The sequence below is a fragment of the Oncorhynchus tshawytscha genome, linkage group LG13 (assembly GCF_018296145.1).
Source record: "Oncorhynchus tshawytscha isolate Ot180627B linkage group LG13, Otsh_v2.0, whole genome shotgun sequence".
Taxonomy (NCBI): domain Eukaryota; kingdom Metazoa; phylum Chordata; class Actinopteri; order Salmoniformes; family Salmonidae; genus Oncorhynchus; species Oncorhynchus tshawytscha.
In genome coordinates, this window is record NC_056441.1 from 87288613 (window position 1) to 87314651 (window position 26039).

The 26039-nt window shown below is 45.3% G+C and overlaps 1 protein-coding gene across 1 annotated transcript in view; it reads right to left on the bottom strand.

Annotated features, from left to right (window-relative positions):
* The window catches only part of LOC112238924 (small G protein signaling modulator 2), a 221883-nt gene that overhangs the window by 87838 nt on the left and 108006 nt on the right, over window positions 1-26039 (bottom strand). The window contains exons 4-7 of the mRNA XM_042294977.1: window positions 5350-5523; window positions 4690-4757; window positions 3461-3546; window positions 1535-1669 (exon numbers count right to left, since the gene is read on the bottom strand). Of these exons, the coding sequence (XP_042150911.1) occupies window positions 1535-1669; window positions 3461-3546; window positions 4690-4757; window positions 5350-5523 (463 nt within the window). The remainder of the gene's footprint in view (window positions 1-1534; window positions 1670-3460; window positions 3547-4689; window positions 4758-5349; window positions 5524-26039) is intronic.

Below are 26039 nucleotides of genomic sequence, written 5' to 3' on the forward strand. Positions count from 1 at the left end.
CTGGATTATATAGGGAGGACTGGATTATATAGGGAGGAGACAAACAGACTGGATTATATAGGGAGGAGACAAACAGACTGGATTATATAGGGAGGAGACAAACAGACTGGATTATATAGGGAGAGACAAACAGACTGGATTATATAGGGAGGAGACAAACAGACTGGATTATATAGGGAGGAGACAAACAGACTGGATTATATAGGGAGGAGACAAACAGACTGGATTATATAGGGAGGAGACAAACAGACTGGATTATATAGGATTTATATAGGGAGGAGACAAACAGACTGGATTATATAGGGAGGAGACAAACAGACTGGATTATATAGGGAGGAGACAAACAGACTGGATTATATAGGGAGGAGACAAACAGACTGGATTATATAGGGAGGAGACAAACAGACCGGATTATATAGGGAGCAGACAAACAGACTGGATTATATAGGGGAGGAGACAAACAGACTGGATTATATAGGGAGGAGACAAACAGACTGGATTATATAGGGACAAACAGACTGGATTATATAGGGAGGAGACAAACAGACAAACAGACTGGATTATATAGGGAGCAGACAAACAGACTGGATTATATAGGGAGGAGACAAACAGACTGGATTATATATAGGGGAGACAAACAGACTGGATTATATAGGGAGGAGACAAACAGACTGGATTATATAGGGGATTATATAGGAGAGACAAACAGACTGGAAACAGACTGGATTATATAGGGAGGAGACAAACAGACTGGATTATATAGGGAGGAGACAAACAGACTGGATTATATAGGGAGGAGACAAACAGACTGGATTATATAGGGAGGAGACAAACAGACTGGATTATATAGGGAGCAACTTTCTCAGAGTTTATTTACTAACTACTCCAATGCTTTACTGACCATCCCTGAGTTCAGTTAATCAATCAATCAAATGTATTTTATGAAGCCCTTTAACACATCAGCACTTGACTTGTCACAAAGAGCTTCACAGAAACCCAAACAGTAAACAAAGCAGAAGTAGAAGCACAGTGGCTAGGAAACACTCCCTAGAAGCCACTTTAAACTATGCCACTTTGTTTACATACCCTACATTACTCATCTCATATGTATATACTGTACTCTATATCATCGACTGCATCTTTATGTAATACATGTATCACTAGCCACTTTAAACTATACCACTTTGTGTACCATCACCATTCATATATCTTTATGTACATATTCTTTATCCCTTTACACTTGTGTGTATAAGGTAGTAGTTGTGGAATTGTTAGGTTAGATTACTCGTTGGTTATTACTGCGTTGTCAGAACTAGAAGCACAAGCATTTCGCTACACTCGCATTAACATCTACTAACCATGTGTACGTGTGACAAATAAAATTTGATTTGATTTGATTTCGAAGGCATGAACCTACTGCAGAAAGAAACTCAGAGAGGTGGCTGATCCTCTTCTTGCCTGAACTAAAATAATGTCTACAGTACAACAATAATACCACTACATGTTACAGTAGGAAAACTCTGTGTCGAATTACCGGTTGGACCAGGACGTTGTTTTTGCCGTAGAGCAGGTGAGTACGGGAGTTTTGGTGAAGAGATTCCACGTATTCCCGTGCAGACGCCGCAAACTTATCCTCGGACATGCTGACGCTGGACTGTCTCTTCCGGATCTGGGAAACAGGCCAGGAGAAAGGTCTAAGTTATTGAGAATTTAAACAGACCAGGAGAAAGGTCTACGTTATTGAGAATTGAAACAGACCAGGAGAAAGGTCTACGTTATTGAGAATTGAAACAGACCAGGAGAAAGGTCTACGTTATTGAGAATTGAAACAGACCAGGAGAAAGGTCTAAGTTATTGAGAATTGAAACAGACCAGGAGAAAGGTCTAAGTTATTGAGAATTGAAACAGACCAGGAGAAAGGTCTAAGTTTTTGAGAATTGAAACAGACCAGGAGAAAGGTCTATGTTATTGAGAATTGAAACAGACCAGGAGAAAGGTCTATGTTATTGAGAATTGAAACAGACCAGGAGAAAGGTCTATGTTATTGAGAATTGAAACAGGCCAGGAGAAAGGTCTATGTTATTGAGAATTGAAACAGGCTAGACACACTACACTACATAGAGACTCCACAACACTACATAGAGACTCCACAACACTACATAGAGACTCCACAACACTACATAGAGAGAGACACTACAACACTACATAGAGACTCCACCACACTACATAGAGACTCCACAACACTCCATAAAGAGAGACACTACAACACTACATAAAGAGAGACACTACATAGAAACTCCACAACACTACATGAAGAGAGACACTACAACACTACATAGAAACTCCACAACACTACATGAAGAGAGACACTACAACACTACATAGAGACTCCACAACACTACATGAAGAGAGACTCCACAACACTACATAGAGACTCCACAACACTACATAGAGACTCCACTACACTACATAGAGACTCCACTACACTACATAGAGACTCCACAACACTACATAGAGACTCCACAACACTACATAAAGAGAGACACTACAACACTACATAAAGGGAGACACTACAACACTACATAGAGACTCCACTACACTACATAGAGACTCCACTACACTACATAGAGACTCCACAACACTACATAGAGACTCCACAACACTACATAAAGAGAGACACTACAACACTACATAGAGACTCCACAACACTACATAAAGAGAGATTCCACAACATGACAACAACACTACATGGTAGCAGCACAATCATTGTTGGGCATAAACAACTTCACAAAAGACAAAATGGTAGAGACAAAACACATCACGCGATGCAGTCACAAGTGTCAGTAAAAGTGTCTATGATTGAGTCTTTGAATGTAGAAATAAAACTGTCCAGATTGAGTGTTTATTGCAGCTAGCTGAAAAGAGGAGCAACCCAGGGAAGTGTGTGCTTTGGGGACCTTTAACAGAATGTGACTGGTACCCTTCGGGCCCTGGTCAACAGTAGTGCACTATATACGGAAAAGGGTGTCATTAGATACGCAGCCCATATGACCATGATTGAAACTGACTGGGTTCTTTACCCACTGGGGATTTGAACCAATAGCCCTGTAGTTACTTAGCCCTATTGTCTAACCCCTTCTGAGAAGCTACTACCAGGTGGGTAAAACAACTGTTACTGAGTGGACTATCCTGGTTAAAGAACTATACAGGAAATGATTACTGCCATAGCTACTCGTTGAATCCTCACAGAATGTATTGTACTGTATTGACAACTCCAGTACATGTGCCCCACAATCATTGTTGGCCCCCAACTTCACAAAAGACAAAATGGTAGACCCAGCACTCTCAGTCACCCCCAGAAAAGGCCTCCTGCTGGGGTCTTTGAATGTAGAAATAAAACTGTCCAGATTGAGTGGGCCCCTAGCTGAAAAGATCAACCCAGGGAAGTGGCGCTGGGGACCAACAGAATGTGACTGGTACCCTTCGGGTCCGTCCAGAAGTGGTCGGACGTCTTCAGCTTAGTGTACTCCAGAGCACAGGGACCCACTGGGGAGGGGGGAGGGGAGGGGGTGGGAGGGAGGGGGCCCTAGAACCCCTTCTGAGAGGGGAGGGGGGGGGAGAAAGGGGGGAGGGGGAGAGGGGTAAAACAACTGTTAGGGGAGGGAACTATACAGGAAATGATTACTGGGATAGGGGAATCCTCAGAGGAATGTATTGGGTATTGAGAGGGGTAGGGGGAGAGGCCCCCCGGGGGAGGGAGGGGACCCCCAGAGCAGGCCTCCTGCTGGGGGAGAGGGGAGGGGGCCCGAGGGAGGGGCGCTGAGGGGAGGGGGAAGTGGTCGGAGTCTTCAGGGAGGGGGACTCCAGAGCACAGGGACCCACTGGAGGAGGGGGAGAAAGGGGGAGAAAGGGGGTGGGGGGAGGGGAGAGGGAGGGGGAGGAGGGGAGGGGGAGAGGGGGGGGAGAGGGAGGGGAGGGGAGAGAGGGAGGAGGGAGGGGGAGAGGGGGAGAGGGAGGGGAGGGGGAGAGAGGGGAGGGGGAGAGGGAGGGAGGGGAGGGGGAGGGGAGAGGGGGAGGGGAGGGGGGGGAGGGGAGAGGGAGGGGGAGGGGAGGGGGGGGAGAGGGAGGGGGAGGGGAGAGAGGGAGGGGGAGGGGGAGAAAGGGGGGAGAAAGGGGGAGGGGGAGGGGAGAGAGGGAGGAGGGAGGGGGAGAGGGGGAGAGGGAGGTGTAGGGGGCGGGAGGGGGAAGAAAGTGGGAGGGGGAGGGGGAGAGGGGAGGACGGAGGAGGTAGGGAAGAGGGAGGGGGAGAGGGGGGAGGGGGAAGAAAGTTGGAGGGGAGGGGGAGAGAGGAGAAGAGAGGGGGAGAGGGAGGTGTAGGGGGAGGGGGAATAAAGTGGGAGGGGAGAGGGAGAGGGAGGGGAGAGGGAGGGGGGGGGGGGAGAGAGGGAGGAGGGAGAGGAGGCAGGGAAGAGGGAGGGGAGAGGGGGGAGGGGGAGAAGGGAGGGGGGCGAGAGAAAGAAGGGGGCAAAAGAGGGGTACAATGAGGGAGGGAGAAAGTAAATATAAGCAAAAAAGAGTATCTACAATGTGTGCTTTTTGTGTCACCTAAATGTAGCATTATAACAACCCAATTAATCATTTTAACAAACGAATGTAGCATTTTTTATAACAGCTCGTAGTCAAACTTACCCAGTAGACATGCCAGGATGGGTCCAAACACTGTGTCATGCATCAGAGACTCCCTCTCATAGTACTTACTGTAGAGACAACACACACACACACGCACGCGCACACACACACACACACACACGCACGCGCACACACACACACACACACACACACACACACACACGCACGCGCACACACACACACACACACACGCGCACACACACACACACACGCACGTGCACACACACACGCACACACACACACACACACACACACACACACACACACACGCGCACACACACACACACACACACACACACGCGCACACACACACACACACACACACACACACACACACACACACACACACACACACACACACACACACACACACACACACACACACACACACACACACACACGCACACACACACACACACACACGCGATGTAGAGAAACAACAAAAGAGCAGTGAGTCCAATATGAGAAACACTCCATTAGGCCTAATGTAGGAGAAAACAGTGAATGAAATTAGAAGCAGTAATGTAGAGTGCAGAACGAAAGCAACAGGGAGAAAGCTAATTCAATTAAAAATAATGTAACCATGAATGGAACAGACATTGATAAACTACAGCTCTTTGCAGTGTAAGTTAATGCAGAAGTTGCCTTTTCATTTCTTACCTGGAGTTATCCACGATGTACTGTACGATCTTGTCCAGGACCTTCTCGAAGAGGGCGGTGCGAACCCAGATGTGCTTGATGGCCTGAGCGGAGAGGGGCTGGGGGGCGCGACCTGCAGACGACGACCCCTGCCTCTTCAGGGGCTCCTGACCCACACTCTGGGTCCTCTGGGTTCTAGGGGGCGAAGGGCAAAGGTCAGTAAATGACAGGGTTAGGGATTAACGGGGTAGAGAGGTTAGGCTTTTTTGACAGATGATCTCAGGTAAGGTTGGTATTGCTGTAAGGTGGGAATCCAGAAATCCCGTTTGGAAGACTAAAGGAAGTAGGAGGGAACCAGGAAATCCCTGTTGGAAGATTAAAGGAAGTAGGAGGGAACCAGGAAATCCCTGTTGGAAGATTAAAGGAAGTAGGAGGGAACCAAGAAATCCCGTTTGGAAGATTAAAAGAAGTAGGAGGGAAGCAGGAAATCCTCCAACCAAGATTTCTGGAAAACCTGGGAATTTCTGGAACATTCCAGGAATTTTGCAACCCTACTGTAGAGTAGATTGTATGCTATTCAGATCTCTGAGCAGACTGATTTGTCTTGTCGTGTGTCTTCCTCTTGGTAGAGCAGACTAGGAGATGGATACACTTGACTGCATTTAAAAGGGGAAGGATAGTCACAACGGCTATGGTACGGTCTCCACCTTGTCATCTTTCGCTAGTTGTGGCAGACATTTTCGAGATAAAACACCAAGTAGCATATCTTTCTTTAAACGTCTGCATGCTTTTCTCCTACATCTTTAAAAAATATATATATATATTTAACTAGGCAAGTCAGTTAAGCACACATTCTTATTTTCAATGATGGCCTAGGAACAGTGGGTTAACTGCCTGTTCAGGGGCAGAACGACAGATTTGTACCTTGTCAGCACGGGGATTTGAACTTGCAACCTTTCGGTTACTAGTCCAACGCTCTAACCACTAGGCTACCCTGCCGCCCCGGGGATATCAAAAGTCTCCCATGAAAGACTCAGGCATGATCAATGACCAATGGTGACAGAGGGAGCGAGGGGGGGGTCCATACAGTTACATAGCTTGATATATTTTTGGATGATATTATATTTATGTTGCTAGGTAGCGTCAGCTAGTTTAAGTAGTCTGTACCTAAAACCTTTTTATCTTATAGCTTGTTCTCTATCTTCTTTAGCATAAACAAACATATTTTCAGCACTTTTATTTCCATGACTGATCAAAACTCATTTTCTCTTGTCTCTCTGCAGCAGACACACGGTGAGAAATATGTTTGGAATATCAATTCGCAATAAAATCCCAGTATCAATCTCGTAATACATATAGAATCGTGAGAAGAATTGTGTCGGCACCAAAGTATGGTGATGAAATCGTATCGTGAGGTCCCCCTGCGCAAATTCCCAGCCCTAACGAACAACATCAAAGATACCACTCAGACGACTCTATTAGGCCCTAATGCAGCGTTTTACAAACTCTATCCTGGGGGACACCAAGAGGAGCACGTTTGAGAGAGGGAATGAGAGGGAAAAATCGCATTACGAGCTTTCATCTTTAAAATTAGGGAGTCGTAAAATTGAAGAGGCAGTAATGTAGTATGCAGAACAAAAGCAACAAAAAGAAAGCGAATTAAATGTCAATAATGTAATCATGACTGGAACAGACATTGACAGCCGAGACCTCTTTGTGTATACAGTGCAGTGTAAGTTAATGCAGAAGTTGCCGTTGTTTACCTTTGTTTACCTGAGTTATCCACGAGTCGAGCAGAGTGGAGGTGGAAGTCTACTTTGAAATTCTGTTCTACTTCTTTTCTTCTATCTCCCTTTCTGTCTTTTCATATCATCGTGTCTTCATTCTCTCCTTTCCGATCTCTCTCTCTATCTCTTTGTTTTGCTATCTCTCTCTCTCTTTGTTTTTCTGTCTCTCTCTCTCTTTGTTTTCCTATCTCTCTCTCTCTTTGTTTTGCTATCTCTCTCTCTCTTTGTTTTGCTATCTCTCTCTCTCTTTGTTTTGCTCTCTCTCTCTCTCTCTCTTTGTTTTGCTATCTCTCTCTCTCTCTTTGTTTTGCTATCTCTCTCTCTCTTTGTTTTGCTATCTCTCTTTTTGTTTTGCTATCTCTCTCTTTGTTTTGCTATCTCTCTTTTGTTTTGCTGTCTCTCTCTCTCCTATCTCTCTCTTTGTTTTCCTATCTCTCTTTCTCTCTCTTTTTTTGCTATCTCTCTCTCTTTGTTTTCTTTGTTTTGCTATCTCTCTCTCTTTGTTTTGCTCTCTCTTTGTTTTGCTATCTCTCTCTTTTTGTTTTGCTATCTCTCTCTCTCTTTGTTTTGCTATCTCTCTCTTTTCTTTGTTTTGCTATCTCTCTTTGTTTTGCTATCTCTCTCTCTTTTGCTATCTCTCTCTTTTGTTTTGCTATCTCTCTCTCTCTCTTGTTTTGCTATCTCTCTTTGTTTTGCTATCTCTCTCTTTGTTTTGCTATCTCTCTCTCTCTTTGTTTTGCTATCTCTCTCTCTCTTTGTTTTGCTATCTCTCTCTCTTCTTTGTTTTGCTATCTCTCTCTCTTTGTTTTGCTATCTCTCTCTCTTTTTGTTTTGCTATCTCTCTCTCTCTTTGTTTTGCTATCTCTCTCTCTCTCTTTGTTTTGCTATCTCTCTCTCTCTCTTTGTTTTGCTATCTCTCTCTCTCTTTGTTTTGCTATCTCTCTCTTTGTTTTGCTATCTCTCTCTCTCTTTGTTTTGCTTCTCTTCTCTCTCTCTTTGTTTTGCTATCTCTCTCTCTTTGTTTTGCTATCTCTCTCTCTCTTTGTTTTCCTATCTCTCTCTCTCTCTCTCTCTCTTTGTTTTGCAATCTCTCTCTTTTGTTTTGCTATCTCTCTCTTTTGTTTTCCTATCTCTCTCTCTTTTGTTTTCCTTTTCTATCTCTCTCTCTTTTGTTTTGCTATCTCTCTCTCTTTTGTTTTGCTTCTCTCTCTCTCTTTGTTTTGCTATCTCTCTCTTTGTTTTGCTATCTATCTCTTTGTTTTGCTATCTCTCTCTCTTTTGTTTTGCTTTGCTATCTCTCTCTTTCTTTGTTTTGCTATCTCTCTTTGTTTTGCTATCTCTCTTTTGTTTTGCTATCTTCTCTCTTTTTGTTTTGCTATCTCTCTTTGTTTTGCTATCTCTCTTCTTTTGCTATCTCTCTTATCTCTCTCTTGTTTTGCTATCTCTCTTTGTTTTGCTATCTCTCTCTTTCTTTGTTTTGCTATCTCTCTCTCTCTTTGTTTTGCTATCTCTCTCTCTCTCTTTGTTTTGCTATCTCTCTCTCTCTCTTTGTTTTGCTATCTCTCTCTTTGTTTGTTTTGCTATCTCTCTCTCTTTGTTTTGCTATCTCTCTCTCTCTTTGTTTTGCTATCTCTCTTTGTTTTGCTATCTCTCTCTCTTTGTTTTGCTATCTCTCTTTGTTTTGCTATCTCTCTCTCTCTTTGTTTTGCTATCTCTCTCTCTCTTTGTTTTGCTATCTCTCTCTCTCTTTGTTTTGCTATCTCTCTCTCTTTGTTTTGCTATCTCTCTCTCTCTTTGTTTTGCTATCTCTCTCTCTCTTTGTTTTGCTATCTCTCTCTCTCTTTGTTTTGCTATCTCTCTCTCTCTTTTTGTTTTGCTATCTCTCTCTTTTTGTTTTGCTATCTCTTTCTTTCCTGCGTTGATTGTTATTCTCAGCGGTTTTATAATATAGAAGAAACATCTAACAGAGTTGTATCTGCTCTCCCACAACGTAGCTCAACACTCTCACATACACACACACACCACACGACTTCCACCGCCACCCTACTCCCCTACGCCCACTCAAACCACCACCCAGTCACGATGCACTCACCCTCAGCCTCTTCAGCCTGCCACGCACAGAAACACACTCTCTCTCTCTCGCCCTCTCTCGCTCTCTCTCTCTCATACACAAACACAGAAACACACTCTCTCTCTCGCTCTCTCTCTCTCATGCACACACACAGAAACACACTCTCTCTCGCCCCCTCTCGCTCTCTCTCTCTCATACACACACACACACACAGAAACACACTCTCTCGCTCTCTCTCTCTCTCATACACACACAGAAACACACTCTCTCTCGCCCCCTCTCGCTCTCTCTCTCTCATACACACACACACAGAAACACACTCTCTCTCTCTCTCTCGCTCTCTCTCTCTCATACACACACACTGAAATACATGTATCCCTTGTATTAGTTAGTATTGTGTCTGTTCACCAGATCTGCCATTTGAAAGCATGTAGAGCCAAAGCACGGTTGTGTCCCAAATGGCACCCTTTTCCTTACATAAATACACACTACCGTTCAAAAGTTTGGGGTCACTTATAAATGTCCTTGGTTTTTTTTTTCCCAAAGAAAATCACTTTTTTTTTGTCCATTTAAAATAACATCAAATTGATCAGAAATACAGTGTAGACATTGTTAATGTTGTAAATTACTATTGTAGCTGGAAACGGCTGATTTTTAATGAGATGCGTACCGAGGCCCATTATCAGCAACCATCACTCCTGTGTTCCATTGGCACATTGTGTTAGCTAATCCAAGTTTATAATTTTAAAAGGATAATTGATCATTAGAAAACCCTTTTGCAGTTATGTTAGCACAGCTGAAAACTGTTGTTCTGATTAAATAAGCAATAAAACTGGCCTTCTTTAGACTAGTTGAGTATCTGGAGCATCAACCTTTGTGGGTTCGATTACAGGCTCAAAATGGCCAAAAACAAAATAACCCTCTTCTGAAACTCATCGGTCTATTCTTGTTCTGAGAAATGAAGGCTATTCCATGCGAGAAATTGCCTAGAAACTGAAGATCTCGTACAACGCTGTGTACTACTCCCTTCACAGAACAGCGTACACCGTCTCTAACCAGAATAGAAAGAGGAGTGGGAGGCCCCGGTGCACAACTGAGCAAGAGGACAAGTACATTAGAGTGTCTAGTTTGAGAAACAGACGCCTCACAAGTCACAACTGGCAGCTTCATGAAATAGTACCCTGCAATACACCCGTCTCAACGTCAACAGTGAAGAGGCGACTCCGGGATGCTGACCTTCTAGGCAGAGTTCCTCTGTCCAGTCTCAACGTCAACAGTGAAGAGGCGACTCTGGGATGCTGACCTTCTAGGCAGAGTTCCTCTGTCCAGTCTCAACGTCAACAGTGAAGAGGCAACTCCGGGATGCTGGCCTTCGAGGCAGAGTTCCTCTGTCCAGTCTCAACGTCAACAATGAAGAGGCAACTCCGGGATGCTGGCCTTCTAGGCAGAGTTCCTCTGTCCAGTCTCAACGTCAACAGTGAAGAGGAGACTCCGGGATGCTGACCTTCTAGGCAGAGTTCCTCTGTCCAGTCTCAACGTCAACAATGAAGAGGCAACTCCGGGATGCTGGCCTTCTAGGCAGAGTTCCTCTGTCCAGTCTCAACGTCAACAGTGAAGAGGCGACTCCGGGATGCTGGTCTTCTAGGCAGAGTTCCTCTGTCCAGTCTCAACGTCAACAGTGAAGAGGCAACTCCGGGATGCTGGCCTTCTAGGCAGAGTTCCTCTGTCCAGTCTCAACGTCAACAGTGAAGAGGCAACTCCGGGATGCTGGCCTTCTAGGCAGAGTTCCTCTGTCCAGTCTCAACGTCAACAGTGAAGTGGCGACTCCGGGATGCTGTCTTCTAGGCAGAGTTCCTCTGTCCAGTCTCAACGTCAACAATGAAGAGGCGACTCCGGGATGCTGAAGAGTGTGCTTGAAGAGTATACTTTCATATCCTCTTCCTCTAAAGCTTCCTGTCAAGAGACAGTGATGGAGCTTGATTCTATATAGGAATTGACGGGGTGCCATTCAAGCCTGACGCTAAATGACAAATTTCAGAGCACACACACACACACACACAGACACACACACACACACACACACACACGTCTTAGATACAAAACCCTGTCATCATGGCGGCGTATTCCTCATGTTCATTTGTTTGTCGGAGACAAATAGAAATCGTATCGTACATTAATCTACCGTCATCTCCGGTGCATGTTGACATTTGATGACATTTTCAATTTGTGAAGACCTGCGACATCAATGGCTCTAGGATTGGGTTGTTGTCTTGGTGGTGGGGGGCAGAGAACGCTGCCATGGGGAAATTGCCCATCTGAAAGGTTTGGGGTGGACCTCACGTTACCCTATTCCCTCTATAGTGTATAGTGCACTGCTTTTGACCACGGCCCATAGGGAACTACAGTGGCAAGAAAAAGTATGTGAACCCTTTTGAATGATCTGGATCTCTGCATAAATTGGTCGTAAAATTAGATTTGCTCTTCATCTAAGTCCCAACAATATTTTATTTTATTTATCTTTATTTAACTAGACAAGTCAGTTAAGAACAAATTCTTATTTTCAATGACAGCTTAGGAACAGTGGGTTAACTGCCTGTTCAGGGGCAGAACAACAGATTTGTACCTTGTCAGCTTGGGGATTTGAACTTGCAACCTTCCGGTTACTAGTCCGCCGCTCTAACCACTAGGCTATCCTGCCGACAAACACAGTGTTCTTAAACTAATAACACATCAAGTATTGTCTTTTTCTTGTTCATATTGAATACATCATTTAAACATTCACAGTGTAGGTTGGTAAAAGTATGTGAACCCCTAGACTAATAACTTCTCCAAAAGCTAATTGGAGTCAGGAGTCAGCTAACCTGGAGTTCAATCATTGAGACGAGATTGGAGATGTTGGTTAGAGCTGCCCTGCCCTACAAAAAACAGCTATTCACAAGAAGCATTGCCTGATGTGAACCATGCCTCGAAACAAAAGGAATCTCAGAAGACCTAAGAATGGTTGACTTGCTGATAAGGAAATGTGTTTTAATAAATGATTAGAATGTTACAGTCCTGAAACCATAGGTCTGATACCATGTGATTATATGAAACCATAGGTCTGATACCATAGGTCTGATACCATGTGATTATATGAAACCATAGGTCTGATACCATAGGTCTGATACCATGTGATTGTATGAAACCATAGGTCTGATACCATGTGATTATATGAAACCATAGGTCTGATACCATAGGTCTGATACCATGTGATTATATGAAACCATAGGTCTGATACCATAGGTCTGATACCATGTGATTGTATGAAACCATAGGTCTGATACCATGTGATTATATGAAACCATAGGTCTGATACCATAGGTCTGATACCATGTGATTATATGAAACCATAGGTCTGATACCATAGGTCTGATACCATGTGATTGTATGAAACCATAGGTCTGATACCATGTGATTATATGAAACCATAGGTCTGATACCATGTGATTATATGAAACCATAGGTCTGATACCATGTGATTATATGAAACCATAGGTCTGATACCATGTGATTATATGAAACCATAGGTCTGATACCATGTGATTATATGAAACCATAGGTCTGACACCATGTGATTGTATGAAACCATAGGTCTGATACCATGTGATTATATGAAACCATAGGTCTGAAACCATAGGTCTGATACCATGTGATTATATGAAACCATAGGTCTGATACCATGTGATTGTATGAAACCATAGGTCTGATACCATGTGATTATATGAAACCATAGGTCTGATACCATAGGTCTGAAACCATAGGTCTGATACCATAGGTCTGAAACCATAGGTCTGCTACCATGTGATTATATGAAACCATAGGTCTGATACCATAGGTCTGAAACCATAGGTCTGATACCATGTGACTGTATGAAACCATAGGTCTGATACCATGTGATTATATGAAACCATAGGTCTGATACCATAGGTCTGAAACCATAGGTCTGATACCATGTGACTGTATGAAACCATAGGTCTGATACCATGTGATTATATGAAACCATAGGTCTGATACCATGTGACTGTATGAAACCATAGGTCTGATACCATGTGATTATATGAAACCATAGGTCTGATACCATGTGATTATATGAAACCATAGGTCTGATACCATGTGATTGTATGAAACCATAGGTCTGATACCATGTGACTGTATGAAACCATAGGTCTGATACCATGTGATTATATGAAACCATAGGTCTGATACCATGTGATTATATGAAACCATAGGTCTGATACCATGTGATTATATGAAACCATAGGTCTGATACCATGTGATTGTATGAAACCATAGGTCTAATACCATAGGTCTGATACCATGTGACTGTATGAAACCATAGGTCTGATACCATGTGATTATATGAAACCATAGGTCTGATACCATGTGATTATATGAAACCATAGGTCTGATACCATGTGATTATATGAAACCATAGGTCTGATACCATGTGATCGTATGAAACCATAGGTCTGATACCATGTGATTATATGAAACCATAGGTCTGATACCATGTGATTATATGAAACCATAAGTCTGAAACCATAGGTCTGATACCATGTGATTGTATGAAACCATAGGTCTGATACCATGTGACTGTATGAAACCATAGGTCTGATACCATAGGTCTGATACCATGTGACTGTATGAAACCATAGGTCTGATACCATAGGTCTGATACCATGTGATTGTATGAAACCATAGGTCTGATACCATGTGATCGTATGAAACCATAGGTCTGATACCATGTGATTATATGAAACCATAGGTCTGCTACCATGTGATTATATGAAACCATAGGTCTGATACCATAGGTCTGAAACCATAGGTCTGATACCATGTGACTGTATGAAACCATAGGTCTGATACCATGTGATTATATGAAACCATAGGTCTGATACCATAGGTCTGAAACCATAGGTCTGATACCATGTGACTGTATGAAACCATAGGTCTGATATCATGTGATTATATGAAACCATAGGTCTGATACCATGTGATTATATGAAACCATAGGTCTGATACCATGTGACTGTATGAAACCATAGGTCTGATACCATGTGATTATATGAAACCATAGGTCTGATACCATGTGATTGTATGAAACCATAGGTCTGATACCATGTGACTGTATGAAACCATAGGTCTGATACCATGTGATTATATGAAACCATAGGTCTGATACCATGTGATTATATGAAACCATAGGTCTGATACCATGTGATTATATGAAACCATAGGTCTGATACCATGTGACTGTATGAAACCATAGGTCTGATACCATGTGATTATATGAAACCATAGGTCTGATACCATGTGACTGTATGAAATTAATTTGAATCATTAGATTATTATAACACATGTGTGTAAGTGTTAGACTCATTCGATGATTATATTATAAAACTGTGTGGTTTTAGTCAAAATCAACATTTGGGAACAATGTGTCTAGTGTTCTGAGAACAGACTATCTGTCTGAGCCAGATCCCGGGCGACCTTGGCTGGGACACTGAGAACTTCCCAGTCCCAGGTCTCTCCCTATCTTAGGGGAGGGGAGGAAGACACTATTCTCACGTACTCCCCTAGGCTCTATTGGCGGGCAGATTTGATGGTTGGTGTGGAAGTATGTGTGTCGCTATAAATTGAAGGTCCTGTACTGTACACGTCAGAACGTTCCCGCGAATAAACATTTAACTTTGGTAGACTGGGCCTCTGTCTGTTTTCGTTTCTATCAGTGTCTTACAAATCCTGATATAACAGACTGAGAGTAACATAATTTAATTGGTAAATGAACAGGATTCTCCTGACACTTGCATAAAAGGTAACAGTATCTCTAAAAGCCTTGATGTTCATCAGTCCACGGAAAGACAAATTGTCTTTAAATGGAGAAAGTTCAGCACTGTTGCTACTCTCCCTAGGAGTGGCCGTCCTGTAAAGATGACAGCGCAGAATACTCAATGAGGTTAAGAAGAATCCTGTCAGCTAAAGACTTACAGAACATGCTAACATCTCTGTTGACGAGTCTACAATACGTAAAACACTAAATAAGAATGGTGTTCATGGGAGGATACCAAGGAAGAAGCCACTGCCGTCCAAAAAAAAAAAACTTTGCTGCACGTCTGAAGTTCGTAAAAGAGCATCTGGATGTTCCACAGCGCTTCTGGCAAAATATTCTGTGGACAGATGAAACTACAGATGAGTTGTTTGGAAGGAACACACAACACTATGTGTGGAGAAAAAAATGGCACAGCACAGCAACATCAATACCTCATCCCAACTGTAAAGTCTGGTGGAGGGAGCATCATGGTTTGGAGCTGCTTTACTGACTCAGGGCCTGGACAGCTTGCTATCATCGATGGAAAAATAAATTCCCAAATTTATCAAGACATTTTGCAAGAGAATGTAAGGCTATCTGTCCTCCAATAGAAGATCAACAGAAGTTGGGTGATGCAACAGGACAACGACCCAAAACACAGAAGTAACAATCAGAAATGGCTTCAACCGAAGAAAATACGCCTTCTGGAGTGGCCCAGTCAGAGGCCTACCTCAACCCCATTGAGAAGCTGTGGTATGCCCTTGAGAAAGCAGTTCACACCAGACATCCCAAGAATATTGCTGAACTGAATCAGTTTTGTAAAGAGAAATGGTCCAAAATTCCTCCTGACCATTGTGCAGGTCTGATCCACAACTACAGAAAACGTTTGGTCGAGGTTATTGCTGCCAAAAGAGGGTCAAACAGTTATTAAATCCAAGGATTCACATACTTTTCCCACCCTGCACAGTGAATGTTTACACGGTGTGTTCAATAAAGACATGAAAAAATATAATTGTTTGTGTTATTAGTTCAAGCAGACTGTGTTTGTCTGTTGTTGTGACTTAGATGAAGAGAAGATCACATTTTATGACCAATTTATTCAGAAATCCAGGTAATTCCAAAGGGTTCACATACTTTCTCTTTCCACTGTACCTCCAGTGTTATAACAGCTGACAGGGGAGACTGTCTGGGAGATACTGCCAGGAAGACTGTCTGGGAGATACTGCCAGGGAGACTGTCTGGGAGATACTGCCAGTGAGACTGTCTGGGAGATACTGCCAGTGTTATGGCAGATGACAGGGGAGACTGTCTGGGAGATACTTCCAGGAAGACTGTCTGGGAGATACTGCCAGGGAGACTGTCTGGGAGATACTGCCAGGGAGACTGTCTGGGAGATACTGCCAGGGAAAATGTCTGGGAGATACTGCCAGGGAGGCTGTCTGGGAGATACTGCCAGGGAGACTGTCTGGGAGATACTGCCAGGGAAAATGTCTGGGAGATACTGCCAGGGAAAATGTCTGGGAGATACTGCCAGGGAGGCTGTCTGGGAGATACTTCCAGGGAGGCTGTCTGGGAGATACTGCCAGGGAGGCTGTCTGGGAGATACTGCCAGGGAGACTGTCTGGGAGATACTGCCAGGGAAAATGTCTGGGAGATACTGCCAGGGAAAATGTCTGGGAGATACTGCCAGGGAGGCTGTCTGGGAGATACTGCCAGGGAGACTGTCTGGGAGATACTGCCAGGGAGGCTGTCTGGGAGATACTGCCAGTGAGACTGTCTGGGAGATACTGCCAGGGAGACTGTCTGGGAGATACTGCCAGGGAGACTGTCTGGGAAGATACTGCCAGGGAGACTGTCTGGGAGATACTGCCAGGGAGACTGTCTGGGAGATACTGCCAGTGTTATGGCAGCTGATAGGGGAGACTATCTGGGAGATACTGCCAGGGAGACTGTCTGAGAGATACTGCCAGGGCGACTGTCTGGGAGACTGCCAGGGAGACTGTCTGGGAGATACTGCCAGTGTTATGGCAGATGACAGGGGAGACTGTCTGGGAGATACTGCCAGGGAGACTGTCTGGGAGATACTGCCAGGGAGACTGTCTGGGAGATACTGCCAGTGTTATGGCAGATGACAGGGGAGACTGTCTGGGAGATACTGCCAGGGAGACTGTCTGGGAGATACTGCCAGGGAGGCTGTCTGGGAGATACTGCCAGTGAGACTGTCTGGGAGATACTGCCAGGGAGGCTGTCTGGGAGATACTGCCAGTGAGACTGTCTGGGAGATACTGACAGGGAGACTGTCTGGGAGATACTGACAGGGAGACTGTCTGGGAGATACTGACAGGGAGACTGTCTGGGAGATACTGCCAGTGTTATGGCAGATGACAGGGAGACTGTCTGGGAGATACTGCCAGTGTTATGGCAGGGAGACTGTCTGGGAGATACTGCCAGTGAGACTGTCTGGGAGATACTGCCAGTGAGACTGTCTGGGAGATACTGCCAGGGAGACTGTCTGGGAGATACTGCCAGGGAGACTGTCTGGGAGATACTGCCAGGGGGACTGTCTGGGAGATACTGCCAGGGAGACTGTCTGGGAGATACTGCCAGTGTTGTGACAGCTGACAGGAGAGTGTGTGGACATATCCAAGACAGTGCTTGCAAACAGTGGGTGGGTATACTGTGGTAGATGAGTGTCTGTCTGAATAGAGTGTAAAGTGTGTGACTGAGTGAGTGTGTGTGTGCATGTTCATGCTTGGGTGTGTGTGTGTGTGTGTGTTCATGTTTGGGTGTGTGTTCATGTTTGGGTGGGTGTGTGTGTGTGTGTTCATGTTTGGGTGGGTGTGTTCATGTTTGTGTGTGTGTGTGTGTGTGTGTGTGTGTGTGTGTGTGTGTGTGTGTGTGTGTGTGTGTACTCTGTCCAGTAACTGACCCCGGCCATCCATCTGCCTCACAGCCAGCAGACGTAGTGATTGGTTGGCGAGAAAACTCACAGGCCAGACACAGCAGGAAGAGCCACTGTCAGGCAGATTCATGTGTGTGTGTGTGTGTGTGTGTGTGTGGCTGCTTCTGTTTACCGCAAATCAATTTTCAGCTACTGTATTATCACAAGAATGCAGCCAAGAGAGAGAGAGAGAGAGAGAGAGAGAGAGCGAGAGAGAGAGAGAGAAACAGCAACCCATATTTATGCTTATTTATTTTCCCTTGTGTACTTTAACCATTTGTACATTGTTACAGCACTGTATATATATATATATGTATAATGTATAATATGACATTTGTAATGTCTTTATTGTTTTGAAACTTCTGAATGTCTAATGTTTACTGTTAATTTTTATTGTTTATTTCACTTTTGTATATTATCTACCTCACTTGCATTGGCAAAGTAAACACAAAGTTTCCCATGTCAATAAAGTCCTTGAATTGAATTGACAGAGACAGAGAGAGAGACACAGAGAGACAGAGAGACACAGAGAGACAGAGAGAGAGACACAGAGAGACAGAGAGAGACAGAGAGAGAGAGAGACAGAGACAGAGACACAGAGACACAGAGAGACAGAGAGACATAGAGAGACACAGAGAGACACAGAGAGACAGAGAGAGACAGAGAGAGAGAGAGAGAGAGAGAGAGAGACAGAGAGATATAGAGAGACACAGAGAGACAGAGAGAGACAGAGAGAGAGAGAGAGAGAGAGACACAGAGACACAGAGACACAGAGACACAGAGAGACAGAGACACAGAGAGACAGAGAGACATAGAGAGACACAGAGAGACACAGAGAGACAGAGAGAGACAGAGAGAGAGAGAGAGAGAGAGAGAGAGAGAGACAGAGAGACAGAGAGACATAGAGAGACACAGAGAGACACAGAGACAGAGAGAGACAGAGAGAGACAGAGAGAGAGACAGAGAGACACAGAGAGACAGAGAGAGACAGAGAGAGAGAGAGAGAGAGAGACAGAGAGAGAGAGAGAGAGAGAGAGAGAGGGAGAGAGAGAGAGAGAGAGAGAGAGAGAGAGAGAGAGAGAGAGACAGTGGGACAGAAAGACCCAATAATTAACATCTACATTAATTAATCACCCTAAACAACACTGAAATCAAGTATCTGCTGTAGACAGATGACCTGGGAGCTGCTGTCTCCCACTAAGGAGGGTCTGCTGTCTCCCACTAAGGAGGGTCTGCTGTACATAGATGACCTGGTGCTGCTGTCTTCCACTAAGGAGGGTCTGCTGTCTCCCACTAAGGAGGGTCTGCTGTCTCCCACTAAGGAGGGTCTGCTGTAGACAGATGACCTGGTGCTGCTGTCTCCCACTAAGGAGGGTCTGCTGTCTCCCACTAAGGAGGGTCTGCTGTAGACAGATGACCTGGTGCTGCTGTCTCCCACTAAGGAGGGTCTGTTGTCTCCCACTAAGGAGGGTCTGCTGTCTCCCACTAAGGAGGGTCTGCTGTCTCCCACTAAGGAGGGTCTGCTGTATGCAGATGACCTGGTGCTGCTGTCTCCCACTAAGGAGGAGTTACATCAGCACCTAGATCATTTGCACAGGTTCTGTCAGACCTGGGCTCTGACCGTTAATCACAGGTTCTGTCAGACCTGGGCTCTGACAGTTAATCACAGGTTCTGTCAGACCTGGGCCCTGACCGTTAATCATAGGTTCTGTCAGACCTGGGCTCTGACCGTTAATCACAGGTTCTGTCAGACCTGGGCTCTGACCGTTAATCACAGGTTCTGTCAGACCTGGGCTCTGACCGTTAATCACAGGTTCTGTCAGACCTGGGCTCTGACAGTTAATCACAGGTTCTGTCAGACCTGGGCCCTGACCGTTAATCATAGGTTCTGTCAGACCTGGGCTCTGACCGTTAATCACAGGTTCTGTCAGACCTGGGCTCTGACCGTTAATCACAGGTTCTGTCAGACCTGGGCTCTGACCGTTAATCACAGGTTCTGTCAGACCTGGGCTCTGACCGTTAATCACAGGTTCTGTCAGACCTGGGCTCTGACCGTTAAATCACAGGTTCTGTCAGACCTGGGCTCTGACAGTTAATCACAGGTTCTGTCAGACCTGAGCTCTGACAGTTAATCACAGGTTCTGTCAGACCTGGGCTCTGACCGTTAATCATAGGTTCTGTCAGACCTGGGCTCTGACCGTTAATCATAGGTTCTGTCAGACCTGGGCTCTGACCGTTAATCACAGGTTCTGTCAGACCTGGGCTCTGACCGTTAATCACAGGTTCTGTCAGACCTGGGCTCTGACCGTTAATCATAGGTTCTGTCAGACCTGGGCTCTGACCGTTAATCATAGGTTCTGTCAGACCTGGGCTCTGACCGTTAATCATAGGTTCTGTCAGACCTGGGCTCTGACCGTTAATCACAGGTTCTGTCAGACCTGGGCTCTGACCGTTAATCACAGGTTCTGTCAGACCTGGGCTCTGACAGTTAATCACAGGTTCTGTCAGACCTGGGCTCTGACCGTTAATCACAGGTTCTGTCAGACCTGGGCTCTGACCGTTAATCACAGGTTCTGTCAGACCTGGGCTCTGACCGTTAATCACAGGTTCTGTCAGACCTGGGCTCTGACAGTTAATCACAGGTTCTGTCAGACCTGGGCTCTGACCGTTAATCACTGTCCGACCTGGGCTCTGACAGTTAATCACAGGTTCTGTCAGACCTGGGCTCTGACAGTTAATCACAGGTTCTGTCAGACCTGGGCTCTGACCGTTAATCATAGGTTCTGTCCGACCTGGGCTCTGACAGTTAATCACAGGTTCTGTCAGACCTGGGCTCTGACAGTTAATCACAGGTTCTGTCAGACCTGGGCTCTGACCGTTAATCATAGGTTCTGTCCGACCTGGGCTCTGACAGTTAATCACAGGTTCTGTCAGACCTGGGCTCTGACCGTTAATCTACATTTTTTTTAAATTAAATGATATTCCAAAAAAGGTCCAGAAATCAGGATGACAAATATAAATTCTATTTGGACACAGTTCTATTAGAACACACCAAAAACTACACATATCTAGGACTAAATACCAGCAACACAGGTAGCTTTCACATGGCTGTGAACGAGCTGAGAGACAAAGCAAGAAGAGCCTTCTATGCCATTAAAAGGAACATCAAAATCGAAATTCCAATTAGAATCTGGCTCAATATGTTCCAATCAGTTCTAGAACCAATTACTCTATATGGCAGTGAATTATGGGGTCCAATCTCTAATAATGAATTTACCAAATGGGACAAACATCCAATCAAAATACTGCATGCAGAGTATTGCAAGTGCAAAGACAAACTCCAAATAAGGCATGTAGAGCAGAATTGTGCCAAAACCCCCTCCTCTTTCAAATAGAGAAAATAGCCATCAAATTTTACAACCACCTAAAAACAAGTGACCCCAAAACATTCCATCACACAGCTCTATAATGTCAAGAGATGAAACAAGAGAAGAGTCCTCTCAGCCAGCTGGTTCTGAGGTTCAGCCAGCTGGTTCTGTCTGGCTATAGACACCGGTCGTCACAGATAAACCTGGCTGCCCAGAGAGGACAGTCTGGCTATAGAGACCGGTCGTCACAAAACAAACCTGGCTTCCCAGAGAGGACAGTCTGGCTAAAACCGGTCTCACAGACAAACCTGGCTGCCCAGATGGACAGTCTTTGAGACTCTCAAAAACAAACCCGGCTTCCCAGAGAGGACAGTCTGGCTATAGAGAACAGACAAACCTGGCTTCCCAGACCAGTCTGGCTATAGAGACCGGTCGTCACAAAACAAACCTGGCTTCCCAGAGAGGACAGTCTGGCTATAGAGACCGGTCGTCACAGACAAACCTGGCTGCCCAGAGAGGACAGTCTGGCTATAGAGACCGGTCGTCACAAAACAAACCTGGCTGCCCAGAGAGGACAGTCTGGCTATAGAGACCGGTCGTCACAGACAAACCTGGCTGCCCAGAGAGGACAGTCTGGCTATAGACACCGGTCGTCACAGACAAACCTGGCTGCCCAGAGAGGACAGTCTGGCTATAGAGACCGGTCGTCACAAAACAAACCTGGCTTCCCAGAGAGGACAGTCTGGCTATAGAGACCGGTCGTCACAGACAAACCTGGCTGCCCAGAGAGGACAGTCTGGCTATAGAGACCGGTTGTCACAGACAAACCTGGCTGCCCAGAGAGGACAGTCTGGCTATAGAGACCGGTCGTCACAGACAAACCTGGCTGCTCAGAGAGGACAGTCTGGCTATAGAGACCGGTCGTCACAGACAAACCTGGCTGCCCAGAGAGGACAGTCTGGCTATAGAGACCGGTCGTCACAGACAAACCTGGCTGCCCAGAGAGGACAGTCTGGCTATAGAGACCGGTCGTCACAAAACAAACCTGGCTTCCCAGAGAGGACAGTCTGGCTATAGAGACCGGTCGTCACAGACAAACCTGGCTGCCCAGAGAGGACAGGCTGTGCTCACTCTGCTCCAGGGGAGAGGTAGAGACAGAGCTGCATTTCCTATTACACTGCGACAAATACTCAGACCTAAGAGAATATGTATTTCCCAAAATAATAATTCAACACAAAGAATTTGAAACTATAAAAGATTAAGAAAAAAAATCTAATATTTATTGGGTGACAAGTGAAAATGTGCAGTTTTGCAGCCAAATATGTGTCCCCGAGCCACAACCTGAGGGACAGCCTGTGAAAAGTGCCATGTAATGTCGATAATATTTCCCATTTAGTTTTCTTTTGTCTTTAAATACCAGGTCATGTGTCTTCTCTGTCATGTTGAGACTGGTCTACTACCAGGTCATGTGTCTTCACAGTCAGGTTGAGACTGGTCTACTACCAGGTCATGTGTCTTCACAGTCAGGTTGAGACTGGTCTACTACCAGGTCATGTGTCTTCTCAGTCATGTTGAGACTAGTCTACTACCAGGTCATGTGTCTTCACAGTCAGGTTGAGACTGGTCTACTACCAGGTCATGTGTCTTCTCTGTCATGTTGAGACTGGTCTACTACCAGGTCATGTGTCTTCTCAGTCAGGTTGAGACTGGTCTACTACCAGGTCATGTGTCTTCTCTGTCATGTTGAGACTGGTCTACTACCAGGTCATGTGTCTTCTCAGTCATGTTGAGACTGGTCTACTACCAGGTCATGTGTCTTCTCAGTCATGTTGAGACTGGTCTACTACCAGGTCATGTGTCTTCACAGTCAGGTTGAGACTGGTCTACTACCAGGTCATGTGTCTTCTCAGTCATGTTGAGACTGGTCTACTACCAGGTCATGTGTCTTCTCCCTCATGTTGAGACTGGTCTACTACCAGGTCATGTGTCTTCTCAGTCATGTTGAGACTGGTCTACTACCAGGTCATGTGTCTTCGCTGTTATGTTGAGACTGATCTACTACCAGGTCACGTGTCTTCACAGTCAGGTTGAGACTGGTCTACTACCAGGTCATGTGTCTTCTCAGTCATGTTGAGACTGGTCTACTACCAGGTCATGTGTCTTCTCCGTCATGTTGAGACTGGTCTACTACCAGGGCATGTGTCTTCTCAGTCATGTTGAGACTGGTCTACTACCAGGTCATGTGTCTTCACAGTCAGGTTGAGACTGGTCTACTACCAGGTCATGTGTCTTCACAGTCAGGTTGAGACTGGTCTACTACCAGGTCATGTGTCTTCACAGTCAGGTTGAGACTGGTCTACTACCAGGTCATGTGTCTTCTCAGTCATGTTGAGACTAGTCTACTACCAGGTCATGTGTCTTCACAGTCAGGTTGAGACTGGTCTACTACCAGGTCACGTGTCTTCTCAGTCATGTTGAGACTGGTCTACTACCAGGTCATGTGTCTTCTCAGTCATGTTGAGACTGGTCTACTACCAGGTCATGTGTCTTCACAGTCAGGTTGAGACTGGTCTACTACCAGGTCATGTGTCTTCACAGTCAGGTTGAGACTGGTCTACTACCAGGTCATGTGTCTTCTCTGTCATGTTGAGACTGGTCTACTACCAGGTCATGTGTCTTCTCAGTCAGGTTGAGACTGGTCTACTACCAGGTCATGTGTCTTCTCAGTCATGTTGAGACTGGTCTACTACCAGGTCATGTGTCTTCTCAGTCATGTTGAGACTGGTCTACTACCAGGTCATGTGTCTTCTCAGTCATGTTGAGACTGGTCTACTACCAGGTCATGTGTCTTCACAGTCAGGTTGAGACTGGTCTACTACCAGGTCATGTGTCTTCTCAGTCATGTTGAGACTGGTCTACTACCAGGTCATGTGTCTTCTCCCTCATGTTGAGACTGGTCTACTACCAGGTCATGTGTCTTCTCAGTCATGTTGAGACTGGTCTACTACCAGGTCATGTGTCTTCGCTGTTATGTTGAGACTGATCTACTACCAGGTCACGTGTCTTCACAGTCAGGTTGAGACTGGTCTACTACCAGGTCATGTGTCTTCTCAGTCATGTTGAGACTGGTCTACTACCAGGTCATGTGTCTTCTCCGTCATGTTGAGACTGGTCTACTACCAGGGCATGTGTCTTCTCAGTCATGTTGAGACTGGTCTACTACCAGGTCATGTGTCTTCACAGTCAGGTTGAGACTGGTCTACTACCAGGCCATGTGTCTTCTCAGTCATGTTGAGACTGGTCTACTACCAGGTCATGTGTCTTCACAGTCAGGTTGAGACTGGTCTACTACCAGGCCATGTGTCTTCTCAGTCATGTTGAGACTGGTCTACTACCAGGTCATGTGTCTTCTCAGTCATGTTGAGACTGGTCTACTACCAGGTCATGTGTCTTCTCCGTCATGTTGAGACTGGTCTACTACCAGGTCATGTGTCTTCTCAGTCATGTTGAGACTGGTCTACTACCAGGTCATGTGTCTTCTCCGTCATGTTGAGACTGGTCTACTACCAGGTCATGTGTCTTCTCAGTCATGTTGAGACTGGTCTACTACCAGGTCATGTGTCTTCTCAGTCATGTTGAGACTGGTCTACTACCAGGTCATGTGTCTTCTCAGTCATGTTGAGACTGGTCTACTACCAGGTCATGTGTCTTCTCAGTCATGGTGAGACTGGTCTACTACCAGGCCATGTGTCTTCTCAGTCATGTTGAGACTGGTCTACTACCAGGTCACGTGTCTTCTCAGTCATGTTGAGACTGGTCTACTACCAGGTCATGTGTCTTCTCAGTCATGTTGAGACTGGTCTACTACCAGGTCATGTGTCTTCTCCGTCATGTTGAGACTGGTCTACTACCAGGTCATGTGTCTTCTCAGTCATATTGAGACTGGTCTACTACCAGGTCATGTGTCTTCTCAGTCATGTTGAGACTGGTCTACTACCAGGTCATGTGTCTTCTCAGTCATGTTGAGACTGGTCTACTACCAGGTCATGTGTCTTCTCAGTCATGTTGAGACTGGTCTACTACCAGGTCATGTGTCTTCTCAGTCATGTTGAGACTGGTCTACTACCAGGTCATGTGTCTTCTCAGTCATGGTGAGACTGGTCTACTACCAGGTCACGTGTCTTCTCAGTCATGTTGAGACTGGTCTACTACCAGGTCATGTGTCTTCTCAGTCATGTTGAGACTGGTCTACTACCAGGTCATGTGTCTTCTCAGTCATGTTGACACTGGTCTACTACCAGGTCATGTGTCTTCTCAGTCATGTTGAGACTGGTCTACTACCAGGTCATGTGTCTTCTCAGTCATGTTGAGACTGGTCTACTACCAGGTCATGTGTCTTCTCAGTCATGTTGAGACTGGTCTACTACCAGGTCATGTGTCTTCTCAGTCATGTTGAGACTGGTCTACTACCAGGTCATGTGTCTTCTCAGTCATGTTGAGACTGGTCTACTACCAGGTCATGTGTCTTCTCAGTCATGTTGAGACTGGTCTACTACAAGGTCATGTGTCTTCTCAGTCATGTTGAGACTGGTCTACTACCAGGTCATGTGTCTTCTCAGTCATGTTGAGACAGGTCTACTACTATTACTGTAATGTATTGTTATTCGCATTATAATAAGGCTAACCTGTCTCTCAA